At 46.6% G+C, this 23,842-nt stretch overlaps 1 protein-coding gene across 10 annotated transcripts in view; it reads right to left on the reverse strand.

Moving 5' to 3' along the window:
• Positions 1-23,842, reverse strand: part of TANC1 (tetratricopeptide repeat, ankyrin repeat and coiled-coil containing 1) — a 224,223-nt gene that overhangs the window by 27,984 nt on the left and 172,397 nt on the right. For all 10 annotated transcript variants that reach the window (XM_045837935.1, XM_045837722.1, XM_045837884.1 and 7 more), the window contains 5 exons: positions 17,572-17,680; positions 16,472-16,594; positions 6,568-6,804; positions 4,599-4,784; positions 2,271-2,349 (listed from right to left, as the gene is read on the reverse strand). In XM_045837935.1, the coding sequence (XP_045693891.1) occupies positions 2,271-2,349; positions 4,599-4,784; positions 6,568-6,804; positions 16,472-16,594; positions 17,572-17,680 (734 nt within the window). The remainder of the gene's footprint in view (positions 1-2,270; positions 2,350-4,598; positions 4,785-6,567; positions 6,805-16,471; positions 16,595-17,571; positions 17,681-23,842) is intronic.

The raw sequence follows: 23,842 nt of genomic DNA on the forward strand, positions 1-23,842 counted from the left end.
ACACAAGAGAAAGGTGGCAGATGGGAAATGCTGAGAAGGTGAGACCGATTTTACCGACACACAGCCCACAGAGAGCCCCCAGGGCCCCGCGCACCTGAGAAACAGTGCTCAACTTTTTCTTGGTGTAAATAAATTTTTTTCCAAGTCCCTCAAACTCTTGGGTGATGAACTTCACCTTGAAACCTGCTGAGGAAGAGTGAGAACTACTTCTAGGTTGCAAGTGATCTGAAGGTTATGCTTTGGAAGGTGGGACTGAGCCGTTCTTCAACTTTTCATTAAGACTGATGGGAATCAGTGGTTTCTCTTCCATGACTCTTCAGCCATCAACCTAGCAGACTCTCAGGGGGGCTGGGCAGGAGGTGGTGGCGGTCCTGAAATTCAGGGTGGGTCATCGAGAGACACAACAGACCACTCACACAGTGCCTTCAAATACAGCCCTTCTCTGGGTTCTTCTTCCAGAAAGAAAAATCGTCATCAGTAGTAAAGGTTGGAGATTCCCATTTGAGCTCTGGTGTGCCATTAGCTACTACTAGCACTAACCCCATCGCCACCTTGGGCACCTCTCAGTCTGTGTCACCAAAAGCTGGACACCTCACACAGCTTTCACCGTGGTTCTCTGCCTGTCCTGAAGCGCGAGTCACTGACACCACCTGGGGTGCCTGTTAAGAAACAGAGTCCCGGGCTCCCCAGGACCTGCTGAATCAGGATGTCTAGGCACCCACATGCTGGGGTTCCTATTGTTAGGTATGTTTGGACAAGAATCTGTGTCTTCACCACAACCCTGGAAAGCAGATACCAAGTACCTCATTTGCCAAGGAGGCAAAGTAACTGCTGCCCACAACACAAGATGGAAGTGGATGTAACTGTTTCTTCCCCAGAGTGCAGAGCAGCCTATACCATTTAAATGTGCAGGGGAAAGACTCTGTAAAGAATTAAGGACAATAATGAAATCTAAACACTTAGCCTCAAGCATAATTCAACCCTGTTTGGGGTCCTGCACTCACCCTGGAGCAGGCGCCAGGCCACCACCCCCTGAGGCAGCACACCAGCACTGCCAGCCACAGGTGGCAGACCCCTGGGGAGGACGCCAGGCCCTGAGGTGCAGCAGGCCTGTGTCTTACCCACCCCCAAACTCTGAGGCTTTTCTTAAGTATGAGTTAGCTGACAAACTCTATGCACTGCCATGTGGCTTATTAGGAAATAATTCAGAAGCATGTGGAAACAAATCTGCACAGGAGAGGTGGAAGTTGTGAGAAGTGCATCCCCTGCAAGTACACATTCAACACTGTTGGCTACATCTTTTCAACGACTTGTACCTTCAAGTCTCACATTCCAATACCAATTCAGTCCAATAGAAAACCTCAAAGCAGAATTCTCCATATCAAGCTGACAGGTTGCCAACTCAGATCTTCATTAAGACACACTCACCGCAAGCTTCCCTCCCTTGCTACAGTGAAACACACATACCTCACAGCAACGGACATGGACTTGGTAGCTTGTTTTCAGTATTTTAAGTAGGCCCTCGAGGCCTGGGTCCTGCTCTCATTCAACAAGGCAGGCAGGCCACAGCCTTTCTTGCACCTGCAGTACCTGCAGCATCTGCAGCATCTGCAGCATCTGCAGCATCTGCAGCATCTGCAGCACCTGCAGCATCTGCAGCACCTGCAGCATCTGCAGCTGGGGCTGGAAGTTCCTGCCATGCTCACAGGAGACCATGTTGGTTAGGTTAAGGGAATACCTTTGTAGGTATCTTGGCTGACATTCATCAGATTAATAGGAACCTCTAGTCTAATTTGAAATGATTCAAATTTCATATGCTTTTAGGAAACTTTTTACTGCTCATTTGGGAAGTTTTAAAAGTTGTAAGCTTTAGCCCTGGCTGGTGTGGCTCAGTGGATTGAATGCCAGCCTGTGAACCAAAGGGTTGCTGGTTCAATTCCCAGCCAGGGCACATGCCTGGGTTGTGGGGCAGGTCCCCAGTAGGGGGTGTACAAGAGGCAACCACACATTGATGTTTTTCTACCTCTCTTTCTCCCTTCCCTTCTGTCTAAAAATAAATAAATAAAATCTTTAAAACATATATATAAAATGATATACTGTGAAAAAATTTTTTTAAATAAAAAAAATAAATAAAAGCTGTAGGCTTCAAATGCCTCACAGTAAAGCAACAACAGGACAATGTGTGCCCCAAATCATCCGTAAGGCGATGAGGCTAAAATGGGGCCCAAACAGCAGGCTGGTCCAGACCGTAAACATGGAACCGTAATTACCTGTTTCTCCCCACAGCGTGTCGGCTCCGTTGATGTCTATTTCATGTTCCTTTTCCAGCCCCAGCAAGCACTGGACCACCTGTCAGGAGTGGCAAGGTGATTTAATGAGTTCTCATAGCCGTATGTGCTTATTAGAGCCCTCGTATCAAAGGAAAGAGTGTGTTGTTTTTCCACCATGATTATCTCATGCTGCACAAGCAGAGAATATATAATGAAAACCTTTTCAAGCAGAATTCATACACTAGTCACACTTTCACTTTGGGAAGGATAAAAAAAAATCTCAGTGAATTTCAGCAACATTGTTCAGGATTACAGGTACTCAGAATTTTAATGAATTCCAGCATGACCCAGATATGCCAGCCCCATCAACACAGGGCCCAGGAGATCACAGGGAGGGCAGTTTCTGCATAAATTGCCGGAAGATGGTGACTCCATTTTCACAAGGAGAGAAGACAAGACAATGCATATCTCTTCAATAAAATAAACAATATTGTCCAAATGATTTTTCTTCCAACAGTGTTGCTATTCTTTTCCATATGGGCATCTGCCCCACCAAAGGGCAGGTGGGGCCATAGGGGTGGAGGCAGAACCTGGCTCATGGACAATCGATGTACTGGAGCCTAGACCACAGCCAGCATTCGCCCCACACAGCAGCAGCAGCAGCAGCAGCAGCAGCAGCAGCAGCAGCAGCAGGAGAGGACGGCGAAGCCATTTTCCTGTCTCCTGATCTGCACCCTTTGTGGTAGGCTGAACAACACCCTCAGATATGTCCATACTTTCATCCCAAAACCTGGGAATGTTCCCTCATATAGCAAGAAGGAATGTGCAGATGTGATTACATATCTGGAAATGGGACAATTAACCTGAATTACCTCGGTGTGTATCTCACATACACCTGATGTCACCACCACTTCCTTAAAAGAGGGACAGGAGAAGCATGTCTGAGGGGGATGGGAGACAGAGGCATAGGCTAAAGTGATGCACTCTGAAGACAAAGGAAGGGGCCACAAGCTAAGGTGGCTTCCAGAAACTAGAAAAAGCTAAAAACCATTCCCCTCTAGTGCCTCCAGAAGGAACGCTGGCTTCCTAACACCTTATTTTAGCCCCCTGACCTCCAGATCTGTAAGAGAATAGGTGTGTGCTGTTTTAAGCCTCTGAAATCTGGGTCACTTGGTACCGCAGCATTAGGAAGCCAATATAATATGCCCTTCAAGTGTTTTGGTGAATGAATCCTGCCCTTCTCCACAAAGCCATTACTGGCTGGGCTGAGGTTGCTTTTACACAGCATTCCTCCCAGCCAGCTTTCAAACAAGCTGAGTTTATCATAAACCTATCATATATAACAATTCATTTTTATGAAATATGGTTTTTTAAGAAAGTATTTTTTCCAAAACTAAAACAGAGGTTGACAGGTGTTGTGTATTTTTGTAAACCTCTCATGTCTTTCTATTCTCTTATGTTTCTGCATTCAACTTGTGGCAATATATTGCACCAATGTACATTGTATATGTGTATTTTTAATGTGTGTGCACCCATGTGTGTGCACACAGCTGTGTATGTCTGTGTTTGTGTTTTAAATGCCAAAAGGCAGCCAGCCAGCTTTGCACCCAAATTTACTTTAAATCATTGTGGGGAAAACTCTTACCAAATACTGGCAAGTCTGATTGCCTGAGGATAACACAGAGTGAGAAATACACGGAAGGCAGCAGGAAAGGCATTATTAAATTCACAGACACACTGTCAGGAGATGACAATTAAACCTTCAGACAGAGGACTGCCAACACCTACCAGCAGTAAGTGCCCTACTGAACTACTGCTGGAAGGTCTCTTCTGGTGCAGGAACTGCAAACGACAGTCTTTCTTGCAGGCTGTGAGAGCACTGATGGTGTATTTTTTAAATCCTTCAGTGCGCTCAAGAACAATTTTAGAATTCGGATCCCATGTGATTATTTTTAAAAGATCACAAGGACAAAGGAATGAACCAAAGTGTGTGGGGGGTGTTGGGGTGGGGAGGTGGTAAGGCCGAAGGACAAGAGGATAAAAGTAGAAGAGGAAGGAAGAGAGAAACAGACAAGGAAGAGCAGAGAAAAAACATTACGAGTGTTATGAAGGGCACATGGGACGGTCTGCCCCCATCAGAGGATGCCAATGCCCTGGACTGTGGCTAAGCATGGTCAAACCAACCGCTGTTTCTTGAAATCCTCATTTTCTTTCGTCTCTTCCTTGCATCACAGGCTAGTACCCCGAAGAAGATGAGTGGCACAAGTACCCACCCCACAGGACTACAGCTTCCAGGTTCCCAAGAAGGAAGCGGGCAGCCGCACTCACCGAGCTATGGCCCATGCTGGCAGCCGCCGTCAATGCCTGCTGCAGGGCTTGGCTCTTTTTCAGTGCGCCTGGCTGCGAAGGACCCGCCGACCACTCACAGCTCAGCAGGTACTGGAGAACATCACCGTGGCCCCTCAGTGCACTATGGACCAGCGCACATTGGCCTTTCTTATCCAGATGGTCCAACTGGAAAGCAGCAGCAGGAAAGGTCACACTTTAGGTCACCTTTTCTCTGAGAGCACAGATGCCACCCAAGTGCTGTGTGCAAACCCCATCCCACTGCATATGTACATGGGGTTTCTGTCCCAACACATCTTTCTGGAATACACCAAATCCCCGTTGGAATTACTTGGACATGGTGAATGCACTGTTCCAGGTTCTGGGTTCCCCTTGTAGAACCAGCTATCAGGCCACCCTGCTCACTCCCTGTGTCTCTTCAGCAAACAACTGGGAGCTCCAAGTTCTCTGGGAAGCAGGTGTGAGGACGCAGACCAAAAGCTCAGCCAAAGGCCTGTGCTTACCAACTCCAGTCCCTTGAGTGGAACGTTCTAAATCCGCTGTGACAAGCTATGATTGGGGGAGCAGAGCAGTTCTTTAGTCACTAAGCCAGCAGGGCCAGCAAGAGGGCAGTATCTGGAAAACCCAGCCGTGAGTGAGGAAGGTCAGGAAGAGACTCTGAGTGGCGTCTGACTGGGGAAGGAGGCCATGTGCAGGCAGGGGACCAGGGACAAGTCAGTAGGTCAAATGTGGCTACAAAGCTGGGAAGGCCAGCTAGCCACAAAGAGCATTCGTGTGCTGCGTACCTCCTGAGGGTTCAAAGGCAGCAGACAACGTGCCACTCCCTGACTACACTTGAGAATACTAGGCTGGAAGAGGGGCGTAGAGTACAGACTCTCCTTGCTTGCACATTCTGGGGATGCTCTGACCCTTGGCCTCCTCCTACAGACCTCTCAGCTGGGATGGGAGGGTTCCTGTCGGCCTCTGAATAAAGCTAGGTCACGGTTTGGATGGGGAAAGGGAGGCGTGGGGATGTGCATGAATGTGCCCGCTGGAAGGCTTAACAGCAATGACTCTCCTCTTCCATGAGCTGAGTTGAAGTTCAGCCATTCCAAACGTCATGTGAAAAACCAAAAAGGCTCCCTTTGCTACTAAAGCCTAACGTCTTTTTGTTGAACCTTAAATATCCTGATCAACATAAAGGCAAATATCAGCAATCCATTTCTGTTGCCATTCAAAGCACATCTCCCTCCCCTGCCACAACGAAATGCTCATAGTGAACCACATGGGCTTCACTATGCACTAGGCTCTATCCTCATCTAATCTAGGAACACCGATGCTCCTGCAGTAACTCACTGAATAAAAAGGTTAACGTGCTCACTTATTTAATGCTCACACAACAGCCCTGTAGTACTATTGTTTTGCCCACATTATAGATGAGAAGCCGGAGGCATGCAGCCTCAACAACTTGCCCGACATCCCAGCTGGTAGTTGGAGAGATGAGGATTCTGGGCTAAGACCCATGGAACTCATTTTATTGTTTCAAAAGAGGCATGAAATGGAGTAAGGTGAGAAAAAAAAATCAAACATTTAAATCTTTTCAACCTATCAGTGCTGTGTTAAATTCTGTGGTAAGTTCTAGGTCCACACTTGTAGGCTTTTGAAAGGATGGCCCTATGCCTGCCGCTGGTGGCAAGGGACCTGCCTGGTAGCCTGCCTCCCCTGGGCAACCTTAAGCAGAGTAAGAGCTTAGGAGCAAGACACAAGGCCCCTTGACTCCATGGCTGTGCACTCGAGCACCCACTCGGCCAACATCACACAGCAGTGCCTGAGCTCCACCCTTTCTGTTTATGGGGCAATTTCTATTCATCGCAATTCAACAATGTAGAGATGAAGGAAAGACTGGCCCAGTCAATAATTCTAACAAGGAACTGACGACACTTCCCACCCACTGGGGAAGGCTGCTGCTTACCCTTGCCCCCTTCTTGACCAGCAGACACACCAGCTTCATGTGGCCAGCAGCTGCCGCGTAGCAGAGGGCAGTCATGCCGTTCTCTGACATTCCATCCAGGCAGGCACCAAATTCCAGGAGCAGAGTGACCACTTCCTCATGGCCAAGGTGAGACTGGACGCACAGGATCGGGGCGTTATTTAACACTTCTGTCCTGTAGTTGACATTGGCCCCTCCCAAAATCAGGAGGCGGCTCACCTGTTGGATAACATACCCCAACAACATTAATTTCTTACATAAATTTCACAGCATTTACAGCAACTTTTTTTTAATCCTCACCCAGGGAGATGTTTATTAACTTGAGAGAGAGAGAGTAAAAGAGAAACATCAATCAGTTGCCTCCCACATGCAACCCACTGGGGATCAAACCCACACCTTAGGTATGTACCCTGACTGGAAATCGAACCGGAAACCTTTTGGTGTATAAAATGATGCTCCAACCAACTGAGCCACCAGGCCAGGGCAATATTTACAACAACTTTTGGGGAGAAGGGCAGCATTCTCATTTTAATCCAGTGGTCCTCGAACTTGAATGTCTGCCAGCATTACCTGGGAATGTGTTGCAAGTGCACATTCTGAGTGTAGGAACATAAAATGGGCAGCAGCTATGGAAAACATTGTAGAGGTTCCCTCAGATCTAGCAATCCCACATCTGGGTGCATATCCAAAGGAAACGAAATCAGGATCCCAGAGATGTCCGCTCTGCCACGTTCACTGCAGTATTATACACAATAGCCAAGAGATGGAAGCAAACTGAATGTCCTTCAATGATTGAATGGATAAACAAATATGCACGTGCATTTGCATAACATGGAATATTATTCAGCCTTTAAAAGGATGGAAATTCTGACATACACTCCAACTTGGATGAACCATATGGAGATTATGCTAAGTGAAATAAGCCAGACACAGAAAGATAAATATTATGATTCCTTACATGAAGTACCCACAGTAGTCAGATTCACAGAGACAGAAAGTAGAATGGAGGTTCTACTGGCCAAGGGCCAGGGGGAGGGTGAAATGAGAGTTGTTTAATGAGTATAAAGATTTAGTTTTACATAATGAAAAAAACTTCTAAAGATCTAGTGTACAATAATGTGAATATACTTAACACTACTGAATTCTACACTTAAAAACAGTTAAGATAGGACTTCCGGCCAAGATTGAGACATAGGCAGATACACTTTGCCGCCTCACACAACCAAACAAAAGACAGTAACAAATTTAAAAACAAAAAATAACCAGAACTGCCAGAAAATCAAACTGTATGGAGGTCTGACAACCAAAGAGTTAAAGAAGAAACATTCATTCAGATCAGTAGGAAGGAAGGAGACAGGCACACAGGCAAGAGGACACGTGGATAAACCAGGAGGAACAACAGGGGAGGGAGACAGACCATGCCACCTAGGGTTCCAGCCCAGGAAATAAAGCCTCAAACCCTCTGGCTGTAAAAACATGTGGGGTTTGGGTGGTGGAAGAAACTCCCAGCCTCACAGGAGAGTTCGTTGGAGAGACCCACAGGGTCCTAGAACATACACAAACCCACTCACCCAAAAATCAGCACCAGAAGGGCCCCATTTGCTTGTAGGTAGCAGACGAAGTGACTGAAAGCCAGCTGAGAGCCAAGCAAGCAGCATTGTTTCCTTTCAGACTCCTTCCCCACATACAGCACTATAACGCAGCAAAGTGGGTTGCCCTGCCCTGGCAAATACTTAAGGTTCTTTCCCTTACTACATAATAGGTGTGCCCAAACAAAGAAATATGGCCCAAATGAAAGAACAGATCAAAACTCCGAAAATAGAGCTAAGCGATGAAAACATAGCCAACCTATCAGATGCAGAGTTCAAAACACTGGTAATCAGGATGCTCACAGAAATGGTTGAGTATGGTCACAAAATAGAGGAAGAAGTGATGGCTATGCAAGGCGAAATAAAGAAAAATGTACAGGGAGCCAGCAGTGATGGGAAGGAAATCAGGACTCAATTTGGAGCAGAAGGAAGAAATAAATATTCAACCATAACAGAATGAAGAAACAAGAATTCAGAAAAATGGGGAGAGGCTTGGGAACTTCAGGACAACTTTGAAAATTCTGACATCCGAATCATAGGGGTGCCAAGCAGAAGAGGAAGAACAAAAAGTTAAAAACATATGAACAAATAATGAAGGAGAACTTCTCTAATCTGGCAAAGGAAATAGACTTCCAGGAAGCTCAGGAAACTTAGAAAGTCCAAAAGAAGTTGGACCCAAGGAGGAACACACCAAGGCACATCATCATTACATTACCCAAGATTAAAGATAAGAAGAAAATCTTAAAAGCAGCAAGAGAAAAGGAGATAGATATCTACACCAAGGAGTTCCCACAAGACTAGCAGCTGATTTCTCCAAAGAAACCTTGCAGGCAAGAAGGGGCTGGAAAGAAGTATTCCAACTTATGAAAGGCAAGGACCTACATCCAAGATTGCTCTATCCAGCAAAGCTTTCACTTAGAATGGAAGGGCAGATAAAGTGCTTCTCAGATAAGGTCAAGTTAAAGGAGTTCATCATCACCAAACCCTTATTATAGGAAAGGTTAAAGGGATTTATCTAAGAAAATGAAGATAAAAACTATGAACAGTAAGTAAAATGACAACAAACTCACAACTGTCAACAATCAAACCTAAAAAAAAAACAAAAAACAAAAACAAAAACAAACTAATCAAACAACAGGAACAAAATCACAGAAATGGAGATCACATGGAGGGTTTTCAGAGGGGAGGGTAAGGGGGAAGAATGGGTGGAAATGTACAAGGAATAACAAGCATAAATGGTAGGTTCGAAATTGTCAGGGGGAGGTTAAGAACAGTATAGGACATGGAGAAGTCAAAGGACTTATACGTACAACCCACAGGCATGAACTAAGGTCGGGGGATACTGGTTGAAGGAGGTGTGCAGGGTAGAGGGGAATAAAAGGGAGAAAAAAAATGGAACTATAATAGCATAATCAATAAAGGATATTTTAAAAAATAGTTATGATAAAACAGAGACTAAAGGGATGATTACCAGGAGGGAGAGTGTGGGGGCTGGGTGAACAGAGGGAAGGGAAAAACAGTCAATGACACCATGATAAGTTTGCACCGCCACAGGTCATCACTAGAATTAGGGGCCTGACACACTGTAACGTATAAAAAATGTCAAAGCATTGTACCTACACCTGAAACCAATGTAACTAATACATACCAACTATACTAAAAGTTAAAAAAATTTAAATAGTTATGACAATAAATTTTATGGGTTTCTTTTTTTTTAAAATAAAATTAAAAACAAAAAAATTCTAAAAGTGCATTCTCACGCCTCACCTCCTGGACTTCTGATTCACTTAGATCTGGGGTCAGGCCTGAGAATGTGCCTTTTTAATGAGTTCACAGCATATGCTAATGCTGTTGGTGCTTATGCTAATGATGTTGGTCTGGGGGGTCCAACACTTGAAAAATCACTGCTTAATCTAAATAAAAACAAAATTAATGTTTCTGGCAATGCAATAATCATCACAGGGTTAAGTAATTATCACTGCGATAACCAGGCCAGAAGTAAATGCGAACATGCTCCTTTCTTCCCTAGGACGTGGACCTAAAAGAACAAGCGGAACCCAGGAAAATGCCCGTGCCCAGGACCGTCAGCAGCTCCAGACTCCTAAAAATAACCCTCTTCTAACTACTACATCCACCACACACTGGACTACTTGGATCCAGGTATGAGGGGCGGTTTCTCCACAAATTTTAAAGTAAAATCACTGAATAACTTATGCAAATTGTAGTTCTGATATCTTCTGTATTTCTCCAGATCACTGAAAAAATGACAGCCCTTTAACACCTATTAAAATGCCTCCTGCATTTGTTCTGCCAGTTCCCTCCACAGTCTGGGCAGCACCTCCCGCCCCCCCCCCTCCCCCCCGCCTCCCCGCCAGGCCTCCAGGCTGCCCACCAGGTGTGAGAACCAGAGACTGCATCATTCACTCGACTGGAGTCCCAGGGATCATTAAAAGATACAGAAGGATGATACATCATATAAATTCCAAGTTCTTTCAAAGATAAGTGTCCACAGGAGTAGCTGATGGGATTTGCACAAACTATAGAAAGTAATGCTACTGGGTGATGAAACCACCCCTCGGAACAGTGACAGCATGAAGGCTGGCTAGAAGCCAGAGTGTAACCTCTGCTGTGTCCTGGCTGCTGCTGGAGCTTGAAGCCCACATGACCTAGCAGCCTCTCCGACCTCTCCCAGACCTTTCCCTTCACTTCCCGCACTCTGGCCACATGGGCAGGGTCCAGTGTTTGTTGCACTATAGCAGCAAGCAGGCCTCAGCCTCCTGGCCTTTTCCCATACAGCTCCCTCTGCCAAGAATGACCTTTCTGTAGATGCAGGTGACAGACTAGCACTGCCCACAGGCCTCTGCACATGTGCACACCTGTCCACACACTAGACCACACCCCCGGGCCCCCAGCAACCCTGGGCATTGGCCGTAAGATTCCAGAGTTCACAGGGCACAGTGGGGAACAAAGGCCCTCCACGACAGGATGGCCCACGTGCCAGGTCTCCCCACCTCCAGGATATCACCTGCATTTCAGGAAGGACAGGACATGCACAGTGCTGAGGAGGCCCCATGAGCCAGCACATGCCCTGTCACTTACGGCCCTCGGAGGGGACCCTCTTCTAGCTCCACCCAGGTCAGCACCCACTCAGCCTCGAGCCAGCCGGCACTCATGGATGGAAAGGCAGAGAACACTCAGAAGAGAAATCAGAGGTGTCCCTGTGCTACAACGACATTTAACACATGACCTCACCCCTGTGACCGGGCCTGTTCTGCAAACCTGCATGGGTTTGCTCTTAAAAGCAGCACCAGACTCAAATAGGATTTGAAAGTATTTAAAATTGTAAGTGCTAAATGAAAGTAAGGGATTTTTAGAAAGTGATTTCACCTTGAGTAACTACCATTAGGAATGGAAAGAACAAGATAATGCTGGTGAAATACTTGGGGATTTTAAAGCAGCTAAGGAAATTGATTCTTACCAAGAGGAATATAGGAGAGCCCTGGCAGCTTTCTCAGAACGCACACAACATCCCCTTGCTGGGAGGCAGCCCAGACCCTGCTCACCACAGGACGGGCAGGAACGGCCCGTAATTCCTTGGGTGAGCAGCCAGTTTCCCGCCCCTCTCCCACCAATCCCATAACCTCCTGTGATCCACGAGCCTAACAGAAAGATGGATGAAACTGAGAAAAAAGATGATGGATTAAATTGTCTGAGTTCTCAATCAGCCCCTTCACTAACTTGCTGTGTGATTTTCAGAACATTATTCAACCTCTCTGAGCTTCAGGGGCCTCCTGAGAAAACAGCCAGTAGACCACCCCACTCTACCCAACAGGGACTCTCTGCTAACAACTTCGGAAGGTACACTTTCAGTACAGTCTTGCAGACACCTCACAAGACATTACCTGGATGGTATGCACTTAAGGGCAAAGCTTTCCTAAAGATGTTTTTCAACAGTTCACACCTTATTTGCTTCCTGGGAAAAAAAACATTTCCTTCATGGTGCAATGCTATGGGTATTTTTACTGCTTAACCCCCAATAGGTTTGTGGGTCTTACCCTAACCCATGGTTCTTCACCCTGCTGCACACGGAAACCAGCTAGGAGCTTTAAAGTGTCCAATGCTGCACCCCACCCTCGGAGACTCTGCCTTGGCTGAGGCACCCAGCTCCCCAGTGACTCCAGTTGGCAGCCAGAGCTGTGAACACAGGAGATGGTAGATGAACCTGTAGAGCGTGGGCATGCCCTTACTCAGGCACACTTCCAGCTGTGTGATCTGTGGCAAGCTACTCACTGCTCTCAGTCTCATCTGAAAAATGGAGATTAAAAACAGTTTCACCTCACTGGGTGCTTGTGAAGATTAAAAGTGAACATGACACACACACAGAAGCACAGCACTCAGCACAGTCCTCAGCATCCTGTAAGCGCTATGTAAGTTTTCACTGCGATCATGACAACCGCCTTTCACAGACTCTTCAGAAGAAACAAAAAGCCCAGGGACAAGGAGAAGGCACAGGAGGGTGCTCTGCCCCGGCACTGCCTCACCTCATACTAACCCGACAGCAGGTGTGAGTCACCTGGACCCACCAAAAACCCCTGGCAGGCAGCTCCTCCTCAGCACCACCAACAGGCACATCCAGAAGCTTTCGAGTGCCCACAGCAGAGTCTCGGTTTCCAGAAAGGAGACAAAGCACTAACAAAAACAGTTCACTTGCCCATGTAATAAATGCCCAGTATTTTTCCTAGAACTTGAACAGCTTGGTGAGGTTTCCCATCACTGTGAGACAGGCTCTTTTGTTACCTCCGTTTGGCACGTGAGAAGGCTGAGGCCCAGGGGGAATGAAGCACAGATTATCTCGGGGTGCAAAGCTACTGACTGTCACGGGGCAGTGCAGCAGCTCTCACTGAGATTACTCTGCGTTCACGGAAGGGGTTTAAATGGTTCATCCTCTACATTTTCCCCAACTATATGGAAATTTTCCAGCCATCACCACCACAGACAGTCTCCTTGGATAACATCTGGTAATGGCAATATTATCTATAAACTTCTGGATTTAATGAGCAGAAGGACACAGGAAGGGGCTGAGGGTCGGAGAAGCGATCATGAGGAACAGGAGAGGCCCTGGCCTGCATGATCGGAAAGTGCAAGTCTCAGTTCCCTGATAGTATCCTGGAGGTTCCCATCCACACAGCCCCTTTACACTGGGCATGGCCTCCCTGTCGTGCAGAATATGACCGGATCCTCTCAGCCAAGGGACGAGTCCGTGCCTACCTCCATCTCTTCTCCTCCCTGCCTTCAGCTGAGAGAAGAATCACAGCCTAAAGCCTCCTGCATCCACAGGCTTGGGAAGCCCCTGGCTGGCAACCAGTCCCATGGGACAGGGTGAGCCAAACAGCCAGCTGGACGGGAGCCTGGCGGCACTGGTGGCAGGGGCCCCAGTGGGCCGGCCAGGGCCTGGGCTGGCAGGCTGCTCACTGGGCAACGGGAGACTCTATTGTTAGAAGTCACTGGCATGCCATTAAAATTAAAATTCATCTAACCAAATAATCATTCTGGAGCAAAGTCACTTTAATTTACCGAAGTGACAAACTGTAATTATTGCTCAAAATGACATCCATTCCTGTATGACAACATTTAATACTCTCTAAAAAAAGTTCCTTAATTGCATGCATAATTTTAAATTACTGTAATTTATTCAAGAGTCTGTGAAAACCTTTTTATTTTTTTTTCCTGAAAGATAAAAGGAAACAGAAGGATAATGGAAAGTCTCAAAACCCTGTAACCAAGCTGTAGGGGTTTGGGGACAGGGTGGGTGTAGGTGACCCGAGCTCTCTAGGACAAAGGAAAGAGGAGATGCTGACAAGAGCAAGTATGTTAAAGAGGGGCATTTACAACCCCAGGAGGGTCAAGTTCACTGCAGTGTTATGCTGCCCCTTTTAATTTACTGTCTTAAAAACTCATACTCAACAAGTATGGCGTTTCCCATTTAACTTTCTCCATATTAAAGGAATAACTTCTGTGCCCACAATTCATTTAAGCAGTAAAAACAGAGATTTCCATTTTTATTCTTATTTCTTTCTTCCTTGCCATCATTATAAAATTTTTTAAATTATGGACAAGCCAAAAGGTATACTTTTTACTGAGACAAAAGATGAAACAATGTTATTATTGTAAACTCAACCCAATTTCTATGAAATGTAAGTACAACACAAATTCTTAATACTTTATCATGTGAGGTTTAAACTCAGCTGTGCTCTCCACCTTTCTTTTTGAGTAACTCCACCTAGAAAGGAAGTGCTTCCCTTGATAGAAGCAGCTTGAAGCTAATTCTCCTTAACCACACCAACAGCTTCCCTGTCCATCTGCCCACAGACCTGTGTGTGCAGCTCAGCTGAGACACAAGCGCTCATACCTCCAGGTCTGGAGAAAGATGCAAACAACACCTCCAGGTCTGGAGAGAGATGCAAACACGCAGCGGTTCTCCAGGGGGCCCTGCTCCCAGGCGCCAGCCGAGGGGTGTGTCAGCATGTGATCCAATGTGCTCCTGACCATCGAGTCTGAGACCCTAACAGGGGGCTGAGTCCACCCACATGAGGCAGCACTTTGATCTCTGCAAACACCCTGCCCGAGTCCCCCTGGAGGCGGTGGTCTTTCTCTGACTAACACCAGGGCCCTAAACGGGGCAGCAGAGCTCCGGAGTCAGAGCACTGCTGCGCGGTCCTTCGGGCACGCGGGCTTCTCATTCAGCATCCTCTATCCCCTCCACCCCCAGGCTTCGTTACACCCTCCCCTCTGTGTGTCAGAAAGGTGGGGTGAACGTACAGCACAGTCACTGTCGTCAATAACACTGTATCGTGTATTTGAAGGTTGCCAAGAGTGTGTATCTTAAATGTTATCATCAAGAAAAAAAATGTGTAACTATGTGGTGATGATGTTAACTAAACTTATTGTGCTAGTCATTTTGCAATACATACAAATATCAAACCATTAGGTTGTATATGTGAAATATGGTGTTAGATGTTAGTTATATCTCAATCTTTTAAAAAAGAGAGAAAGAAAGTACACCAGGAAGGCAGGGAAGGGAGACAGGGGCAGAGCAAACAACTCCGGGACACGGGAAGTGCTCTGCGAGCCCAGACCCCCGGGCACGCATCCAGTGCGTGTGCTGGGGATGGGGGCGGTGTAGACAGAAGGGGAAAGGCGATGCGGAAGTCTCTCAGGAGTGTCCCCCAGCACCATCTCTGGGGCACGTGCCCCCTTCCCAGGTGAGTTTGATGAACCCAAAGTGAGAAGTGGAAGACATGCCTGGAAACTACAGGGCTTCCTTTGTCCTTTGCTGCACTACCACATCAGGCCGCCCTCACTACTAAGGGGGAAACAGGTATGACTGTTTTCCTGGAGGTGATGGACAGGGAAGACCTGGCTCCCTGGGAACGTGCCTCAGAGCCTCTGCAGGCCGCCGGGCACGTCAGGGCTTGTGGAGCCCAGCAGATGTGTCAAGTGGGTGAGGAAGCTCAGATGTGAAAATATTTACAATCTCATTCTGCTCTGCACTGGAAAAGGTGGCTGCCAGCTGCTACAATGTAAAACAGTAATTCCCTTACTTGGTGGGAGTTAACCCTTCTCTGCTGATTTAACCAGATACTTGGCCTCTGCATGCTTTAGATTCTTAGGCTGCATTAAGTGAGGAATGAAAAAAATCTACCCTAAAAAGCTCAGCAGGATACTGTGACATGAGAGCCACTGACCAAGACTGAGGGTGCCTGGGCTCAGCAGTGGCCAACCCCGACATGCTTCCTGAGGTCATAAACACACACACACACACACACACACACACACACACACACACACACACAAGCTTTAGGAGTAGTTTTCCTCTGTATACATATTGCTTTGTGTTACTCATCGATGTGTAATTTTCTATGAACCATAAAGAGGCAGTCCAGATTAGGAACTCGGGACACTCAAATCAGTTTTCCCTGGAAATCTCCCTCTGACCTTTGGTTTCCTTTGTGAATTGCTTCCTTATCACATCGGCTCTGAAATGGTCACCTTGTGCTCACATAGCCTCCCCTGACCACCCACTTCTTCCTGCTGAGGGAAAGCTAAACTTTTAGAAGAGAAATGGTAATAGAGCTTTCAAGTCTGTGTGATTTACATCAGGGAAAGAGCATCATTAGAAGCTCCTCCATCTCCTTTGGCACCACCCAGGGCAGCGGGGAGGGAGAATGGGATGGAGAAAAAGCTGCCAGCATGGGGCTGGGGCTCTGCTTCTCTGTGCAGAAGAGTTACTTGCTCACCTTGACATTGGGAGTATAGAGATTCCTGAGAGAGGCGAGGGCAGCAGACAGTCCCTCAGTGCTGTACCCAATCCACAGGGCTTGGAGATGGCTTGAAGAGATTCCCGTCTTCTTGCTGAGGCCCTGGAAACAATCAGAGGGAGATCAGCCTCAACTCCTCCTTTTCTGCTTCGGCACCAGTCTAAAAGCAGGCACGCACCAGGGCCCGCAGGTCGAGCTGACACACGGTGCGAGCTTAAGCAGGCCTGGACCTGTGAGCCTGTCCACCCAAAACTAAGGGTCAAGGAATGAACCGGCCTTTGCCACTTGAACTGCAAGCCTGGGGAGAGATGGCTGATGAGGAGAAAGTTTCTTCTCTTTATAGAAGTTCTCCAGTCAATGAAAGGAAGAATAAGCGATAAAATATCACCATTATGTAACCCACAATGAGTGAATGAGTGCAGGCAGAGGCCTGCAGAGGCGGAGGGCCTCACCGGAAGGGAAGCAAGCACAAATGCTGTGCCTCCTGTTGCAAGCAGCCCTGTGTAGAGCTACAGAGTTTGAACTCTAATTGCAAAGTAATAATGACACCCTGGGGGAAAAAATCAAACCTAAATGTGATTAAGCCTCTAGATACAACTACCAAATGACAGGGAATCTGAAGGAAAGAGGAACATGTTAAACTAGATTGTGAGAAATAAGAGCCACCAGAAAATCCAGGTGGTACAAAACCAGAGATCAAGTTGAACCTGATTCTAAATTCAGAAAAATAAATTGTCTGACAAAAAAACAAACAAAATATATAGAGTTCAAGTCACTCATGTTCTTTGACAATGAAGTAACAAGGAAACAAAAGAGAATGAATGAAATAGCAACTTTAGGTGAAAAGAAACTTTAAAGGGACTTAAAGGGGGAAAAGTCACCATAACATTTAGTTACAAATGTGAGTGATTCTAAGTCAGAACAGTGGTTAGTTTTAGGGAGAAGGGGGAGGGTTGTGTTTGGAGGGCAGTTTGTGGAGGGCTCTGAGAGGACTGATAAAACTGTCGAAAATCTCCAAAAACTCACAAAGACAATGACAACAATGGTGAGACCCTTCCTCCCAGTGGTGTGTGTCTCACCTTGAAAATGTGTGCCTTCAGGATGTGGTGACCCAGCTCCATGGTCTGCTGGCGGTTCAGCTTGCCCTCTTGTCGCGAGAACATGAATGCCAGGAGAGCGTGCCCATTCCTGCGGCCAGAAACACAGAGACTTGTAACAAACGGCCCCGCACCGCTGGCCCCAGGTGAGAACGTCGCCGCACTAACCCTGAAATCCCAGCACTTCAGCTTCACCACACAAAACGGTGGAAAGCTGCCTCTTTACAAAAGATGGCTGATGCTATTTGTTCTTCAAGTTATTTAAGGGCTTTCTCTGGATTCCCCTACCTCCATGGAGAGACCCAGAGGGGAGCCCTAGGTCAGGGCAGGTCTTTATCTTTAGAACCATCCACTCTCTGTCGTCACTCTGTTATCGCCTTATTTATGCCTGTCACAAAAACAAACTCCACAAAACTAGGGGTCTTGTCTATGTCACAAATGCCCAACACTTAGTAAGTCATCCACTTGGATGGATGGACGGATATAGATGGATGATGCACACACAGACAAGTGGAGCATAGCCAGCACAGGACCCACCACTCAGGGCTCCCCTTAGGACAACCCCCACTGGCGTAACCCTGGGCCAAAGGACACGACCTTCCAACCGGAGGGAAGAAAAGCCAGGTCCTGCACAGCAACAGCTCATGACCAGAAACACCAAGAATTCCAGGCTTGAACGGAGCATGATGGTTGTGGGGGAAAGACAGCCGAGATGCATGAGGGGCCTTGCTGTGTCTGGGCGCCTGGTGGACATTCAGCCGACACGACCAATGAATGCCCCAGTGCCTGTTTCCAGGAGGAGCCGTGCTACCCTCTTTCCCCTCCGCCTCTGTGGGACTCATTCTGTCTCCTGCGGACTCCACATCTTTGTGCCAATCCCTTCAGAAAAGATGCTAACGGTTGCTTACTGCGACAACAGGGCCTTCTGCACAGTGCAAACTGTTGTCATTTCTATCAACCTGAAAACTGTGAAGTGCTGAATTTGGGGGAGAGGGAGGAAGCAGGTATTTGTGGAGAAAAAGATAAACGTTATAGGAAAAAAATATTCTCCTAAAGGTGTTTTCTGATAGCTGCTAATCCAGATGATTAAAAGTATTCATGATTTCAACAGTGTTCATCCAGATGCATCCTGGAGAAACATCCTGTTTCTCGAAGAGGTTATAAACTGTGTTAAAGATAAGGAAATAAAGGCAGGTGAATGCCAAGAGATTGCTTTTTATACAACAGGGGAAGGCATGACTCTAAGTCTGCCACTAAGTGTCCAGGACAATGTCTTGTAAGGGTCTGGGGGATCCCTGTGAATACATCACCCAGGGATCCATGCCCGTAACTCACCTCCCAAACCTCAGGCTTGGGGCTTCCCTCTCAGGTGAGAGCCTCCCATGCTCCCACCTCTCCTGCTCCCTTCTTCCTGTGTTCGCAGGGAACCCGCTCTCTGCTATCTTTCATGCTCCAGACCCCACACTCTCCCCAGCCCCTCTCTGTGGGCCAGCCCTAGGGTCCCACCTGGTCCACATCACTCCAGTCAGGGCCACTCTCCCAACCACGGCTCAGCCATCCTCAGTTTCCCCGTCTGCTGAGCTCTGCGGTCGTGCCAACCATGTCCATGACAAAAATGTGTCAGCCCTTACTGGGGATAACCATGCATGTGCTGATGGCTGGGCCAAAGGTTTCCAAAGCTCCCAGCTAAGCGTGTGGCTTCCCTCCTCTCCAAGAAGACAATTCACTGTGCAGCTGCTGGTACCTGCACTCCCTTACATCCAAGCTACCTCTTCTTCCTCTCTTCTTGGCCTTGGGATCACGGGACCCTTCTAAGTCTACCTTCACTCATGAGTCTATTCATTTTGCAAAGCTTATACATATCAAGATTTACTTTGTGCCACAGGCAGAAACTTAACTGAATTATTTAAGCTGCACGACCTGAGAATCACTAAGTATTATGATTCCCAATTTGTTTACATGGGGAAACAGGCCTGAATAGCTGAGTGGTTTGCCCAAGACCAAATGGCTGCTGAATGACTGAGCAGAGATTTGAACCGCAGTCTACCCAATGTGAGAGCCCATGCTTCTAACCAGCAAAACATGCTTTCCCATTCATTCATTTGTTCATTGCCATGCCTCCTGTACCATGCTTGCTTGATACTGGGGATTCGGTGGGAACAATGGAAGGTGCTCCTCTTGGGGAGCTCTCAGTGACTGGAGGAGATGCATGCAAACAAGAGGACGTCCAGCTAGAATGATGCTGTGAACAGGGTCAATGAGACAAAGGCTGCAAGCTGCCCCCTCACTTAGCCCCCATTCCTTTGCATTCCAATTTCTCCTTCTTTATGGATTGTGTTTCCCCACACTGGATATTTCCAACAATGTCCCATATCCTGTACATTAAAAATAAAAACAAAACCCTTCCCCACATTCACACAACCCCAGACCTTTCCATCTTTCCACTTTCCAATCAAGGATATTGGCTCTCCCCTTTCACTCCTCACAACCCAGTGGAAAGAGTCCCTAAGGGTCCAAGACCTCCTCCTGAACTGAAGAGACAATGGCTTCCTCTTAATCCTCACCTTCCTTCATGTCTCGGCAGCCCTTCCACCCCAACCTCCTTCCCTGAAACCTTCCTCCTCGCCCCAGCAGCCCAGTGCTCCCTTTCCTCTAAGTATGCCTCCTCGGCAAGTCCCACCACCACCTCTCCACCAGTGCTGCCAACTCTTCAACTCCAGCTTCTCCTACAACCTGAGATCCCACCTGCCATCAGAACCTGTTTAGCTGGGGGAGCAGCCGACCCCACAAGCTGAAACTGCTGAAAACAAAAGCTGACTCCTGCTCTGCAAAACCCATCTCACACCTTCTGCCTTTCTTACCCTCTCTGAGAGCAAGGCCACTCCTAGTTTAACACCTTAATACGGTACCTTCTTCTCCTCGACTCTGCCCATAAAGTCAAGACATGCCCACCTATCTCAGCAAAGCTTGTCTCCACCTCACTGCATCCTGGAGTCAGGTTGGACAAGCCCCCACTCCCGGCTGTCATAGTGGTCCCCACGCCCTGCCCCACCACCCCCTGTCCGAGTAGATGATCTGCACTCCAGAACTTTCACAAGTTCTTCAGAGGTGACTGATAAAAGGCCACGCTCCTGAGACATGGCCTTTATGTACTTCTTTCCATTTCTCTGTCCCATGACCGAAGCCCCAGTCTAACTTGATTTGTTGTTCCCAGAACACAGCCAGCTTATTCTGACACAATGCCTTACACAGCTCCTCCTGTCGCAATAGCCTGGTTCCACCTGTGGCAACCCTACCCATTCATTCCTCAAGTCAATGACGTGGGAAAAACTGCATGGGAGACTGCTGCAGATTAAAGAGTCCTTGGGCGATCTTAATGAATCACAGGGTCCGGAAATGATCGCCAATGGCTCTGAGACACATTAAGACGGAAGTATTCTCTACCACCTAATTAAGTATCTTTGCAAAAAAATTTTTAATAAAACATGATCAAGCTTCTAGATTTAACTACCAACTTATAGAAAAGAAAGGTGATAAACACATTAAAAACGGCCATGAGACCATAATCAGCAAAATTCACGTTAGGGGATGCTAACAGGACAGACAACCCAGTTGCTCTTTTTAAACAAATAAGATGCAAAGAAAAAAACAAAAAGGAAGGAATCTACAGGTTCAAAGGGACACAAGAAAATGCATTTTATGAACCTCATCTGGACCCTGACGCCACACAGTGAAACAGTGTGAGGAAGTGGGGCAACGTGGGCACAGCCACATGGGTGGTGACACTGATGAGCAGCATCAATATTCTGGGCATTAGAATGGCATTGTGGTTAGGGGCGAAAATCTGTTTTGAGATTTATAATCAATTATTTCAGGTAAAATATCATGAACTCAATCATGTATTCAACAAAAAATAACAGATGGAGCAAATTTTCCAAATATGAGTTGTGTTTAAGTCTAGGTGATGTAAATGAAGATTCTGAGTAACTTAATTCTTTAACTTGGTGATTCTGCTCCTGGATTCAAACCTGAGGAATAATCAAACACATGAAGAAAAGAAGGGAGGGAGGAAGGACGGGGGAGGAGCAGACCCTCTGAAGTGCTCCGGTCTATAAGAGCCACTATGGCACAGTGAGGTGATATTCTTTGTCAATTAAAATAATTGGTGCACAAAAATTACACAAGGCACTAAAGGGAACAGGATTTTAGTGCAGACCTCTCTCGAACTCTGCTGCTTTCCTGGAAAGCACCAAGATACTCACAACAGGTTTTTGTGTGTATAACTGAACAGAAACAATGCGAGAGACTACAATATGGGTACAGGGAAGGACACTCTCGTTTGCCTCCGAGGACATACAAAATGACACTCTACTAAGATGTCCAAACAGCTTTCTAAATGGCCATGATGTATTAATAAGCAAAATAAGCAGAGTGGGAATTTTAATGCAGAAAAATAATTTGGAAAATGTTTTAAATGCAGGGAAGGGAAGAAATAAAAAATGAAGTGTCACTGTCTCTGTGTGTTGGACTCTTTTTCCTTTTTCTTTTCTGTAACTGGGGAAATTACCACTAATTGGTATGGGAAGAAACATGCTACCCATCTTTCCAGGCCCAATTCAAATGTTACTGTGTATGTGAAGTATTTTCCAGAAATGCTCTCCCCCAGTGGAAGCTTCTTGTTCTCTTTCCTGAAGGCCCATGCGCAGTCTGGCTCCCCTCAGCAGTCACCATGAGCCTCACCTGCCCTCCCATGTGGGAAGCCCTCAAAAGGACAGGGCCCTCAAGGACGGGGCCCTCGTCCCAGGAATCTCTGTATCTGTCACATGACCTGCACATGGAGGGTATGCAAAAACTTTTGCTGAACTAAGTCTGGCAGCTTCCTTCCAATATTGTTCTATATATTGTCTGTCTGCTGACTAAAGTTCAAGAACTATACAGGTCTTGGGTAAATGCTGACTTGCACAATTCTGAGAAGTACTGGGTTGGTCAAAAAGTCTGTTATGGTTTTTTCCATACAATGGCTCTAATAGCGCATAGTCGTCTCTAACTTCACTCAAAACAATCCTGTTAGATTGTATTGTGACAGCCGTCATATCAGCGTACATTTAAAAAAAAATCACAATTGATGGATTTTTGTGCAGCCATCTTAATATTGAAGATGGAAGAAAATATGCAACATTTTCAGCATATTGTACTTTATTATTTCAAGAAAGATAAAAATGCAACCAATGCAAAAAATATATATATTTGTGCAGCGTATGGAGAAAGTGCTGTGACTGATCAAACATGTCAAAAGTGGTTTCTGAAGTTTCTTGGTACTACTGACATTTTGGCCAAGTAACTCTTTGCTGTGCACTGTCTTATGCATTGGAAGATGTTTAGCAGCACCCCTGGCCTCTACCCATCAGAAGCCAGTAGCAGGAGATAGCCAACATACTCAAAATATCCAAATCAATAAAGCTGTTGGTGAACATAAAAAATGCCTTTTACAGAAAAAACATAACAGACTTTTGGGCCAACCCAGTAACAACTCCTCTGCACCCCAAGTGCCACAGCCTAGTCCTGGCTCTGGCCCTGTAAGCCCCCATGCCTGCTTATAGGGACACACCAGCATTCAGGAGTCCATGGCCATGGGTGACAACCCTCTGGTCATCCCATTCTCAGCTCTGTCCCAGGCTGCATGGCCTCAGTGCCACCTGACACCCAAGAGGGAGTATAGCGTAACTGTGACAGCAGCCCAACTACTACTGCCTCAACCCCCCATAACAAGTCTACACCCATTGTTGAAGTCTTTCAGCTTATTTTTACGTCTCTACAGACTCAGTGATGGCCTATCTTCCCAGGAAATGATCTGACTTTTCCTAGAAAATAACCTTCCTTGCCTAAGTATGTCATGACATAAATTTACCTAGTTATTACAGTCTGGCTCAATAACCTGGGTGTTACCAGGTTTAAAAGATAAATTCATAACCCAGTATCACCTAAGAAAACAATACTATCACAACATGAAGTAGCAGCTAGACTTATTAAGTCAACATTGTCAACACTCACGGGGAGAAAGGTGGCGTGCTGACCACGAGTTCTTATTCATTTCTGTACCCTAGCATCTGGACAAATGCCACATCCAGCCCGAAAGGGCAATTTGACAGTTTGCCCGACCTGCTGCAGTTGTCAGGATCAATTCTGACTCACAGAGAACAGAAGCCATTCAAGACAGCAAAGATACAGGCCAAGGCCAGGGTCAGAAATAAAC

This window comes from Phyllostomus hastatus, unplaced genomic scaffold (genome assembly GCF_019186645.2).
Source record: "Phyllostomus hastatus isolate PE091 unplaced genomic scaffold, TTU_PhHast_1.1 phas_contig_1, whole genome shotgun sequence".
Lineage (NCBI taxonomy): Eukaryota > Metazoa > Chordata > Mammalia > Chiroptera > Phyllostomidae > Phyllostomus > Phyllostomus hastatus.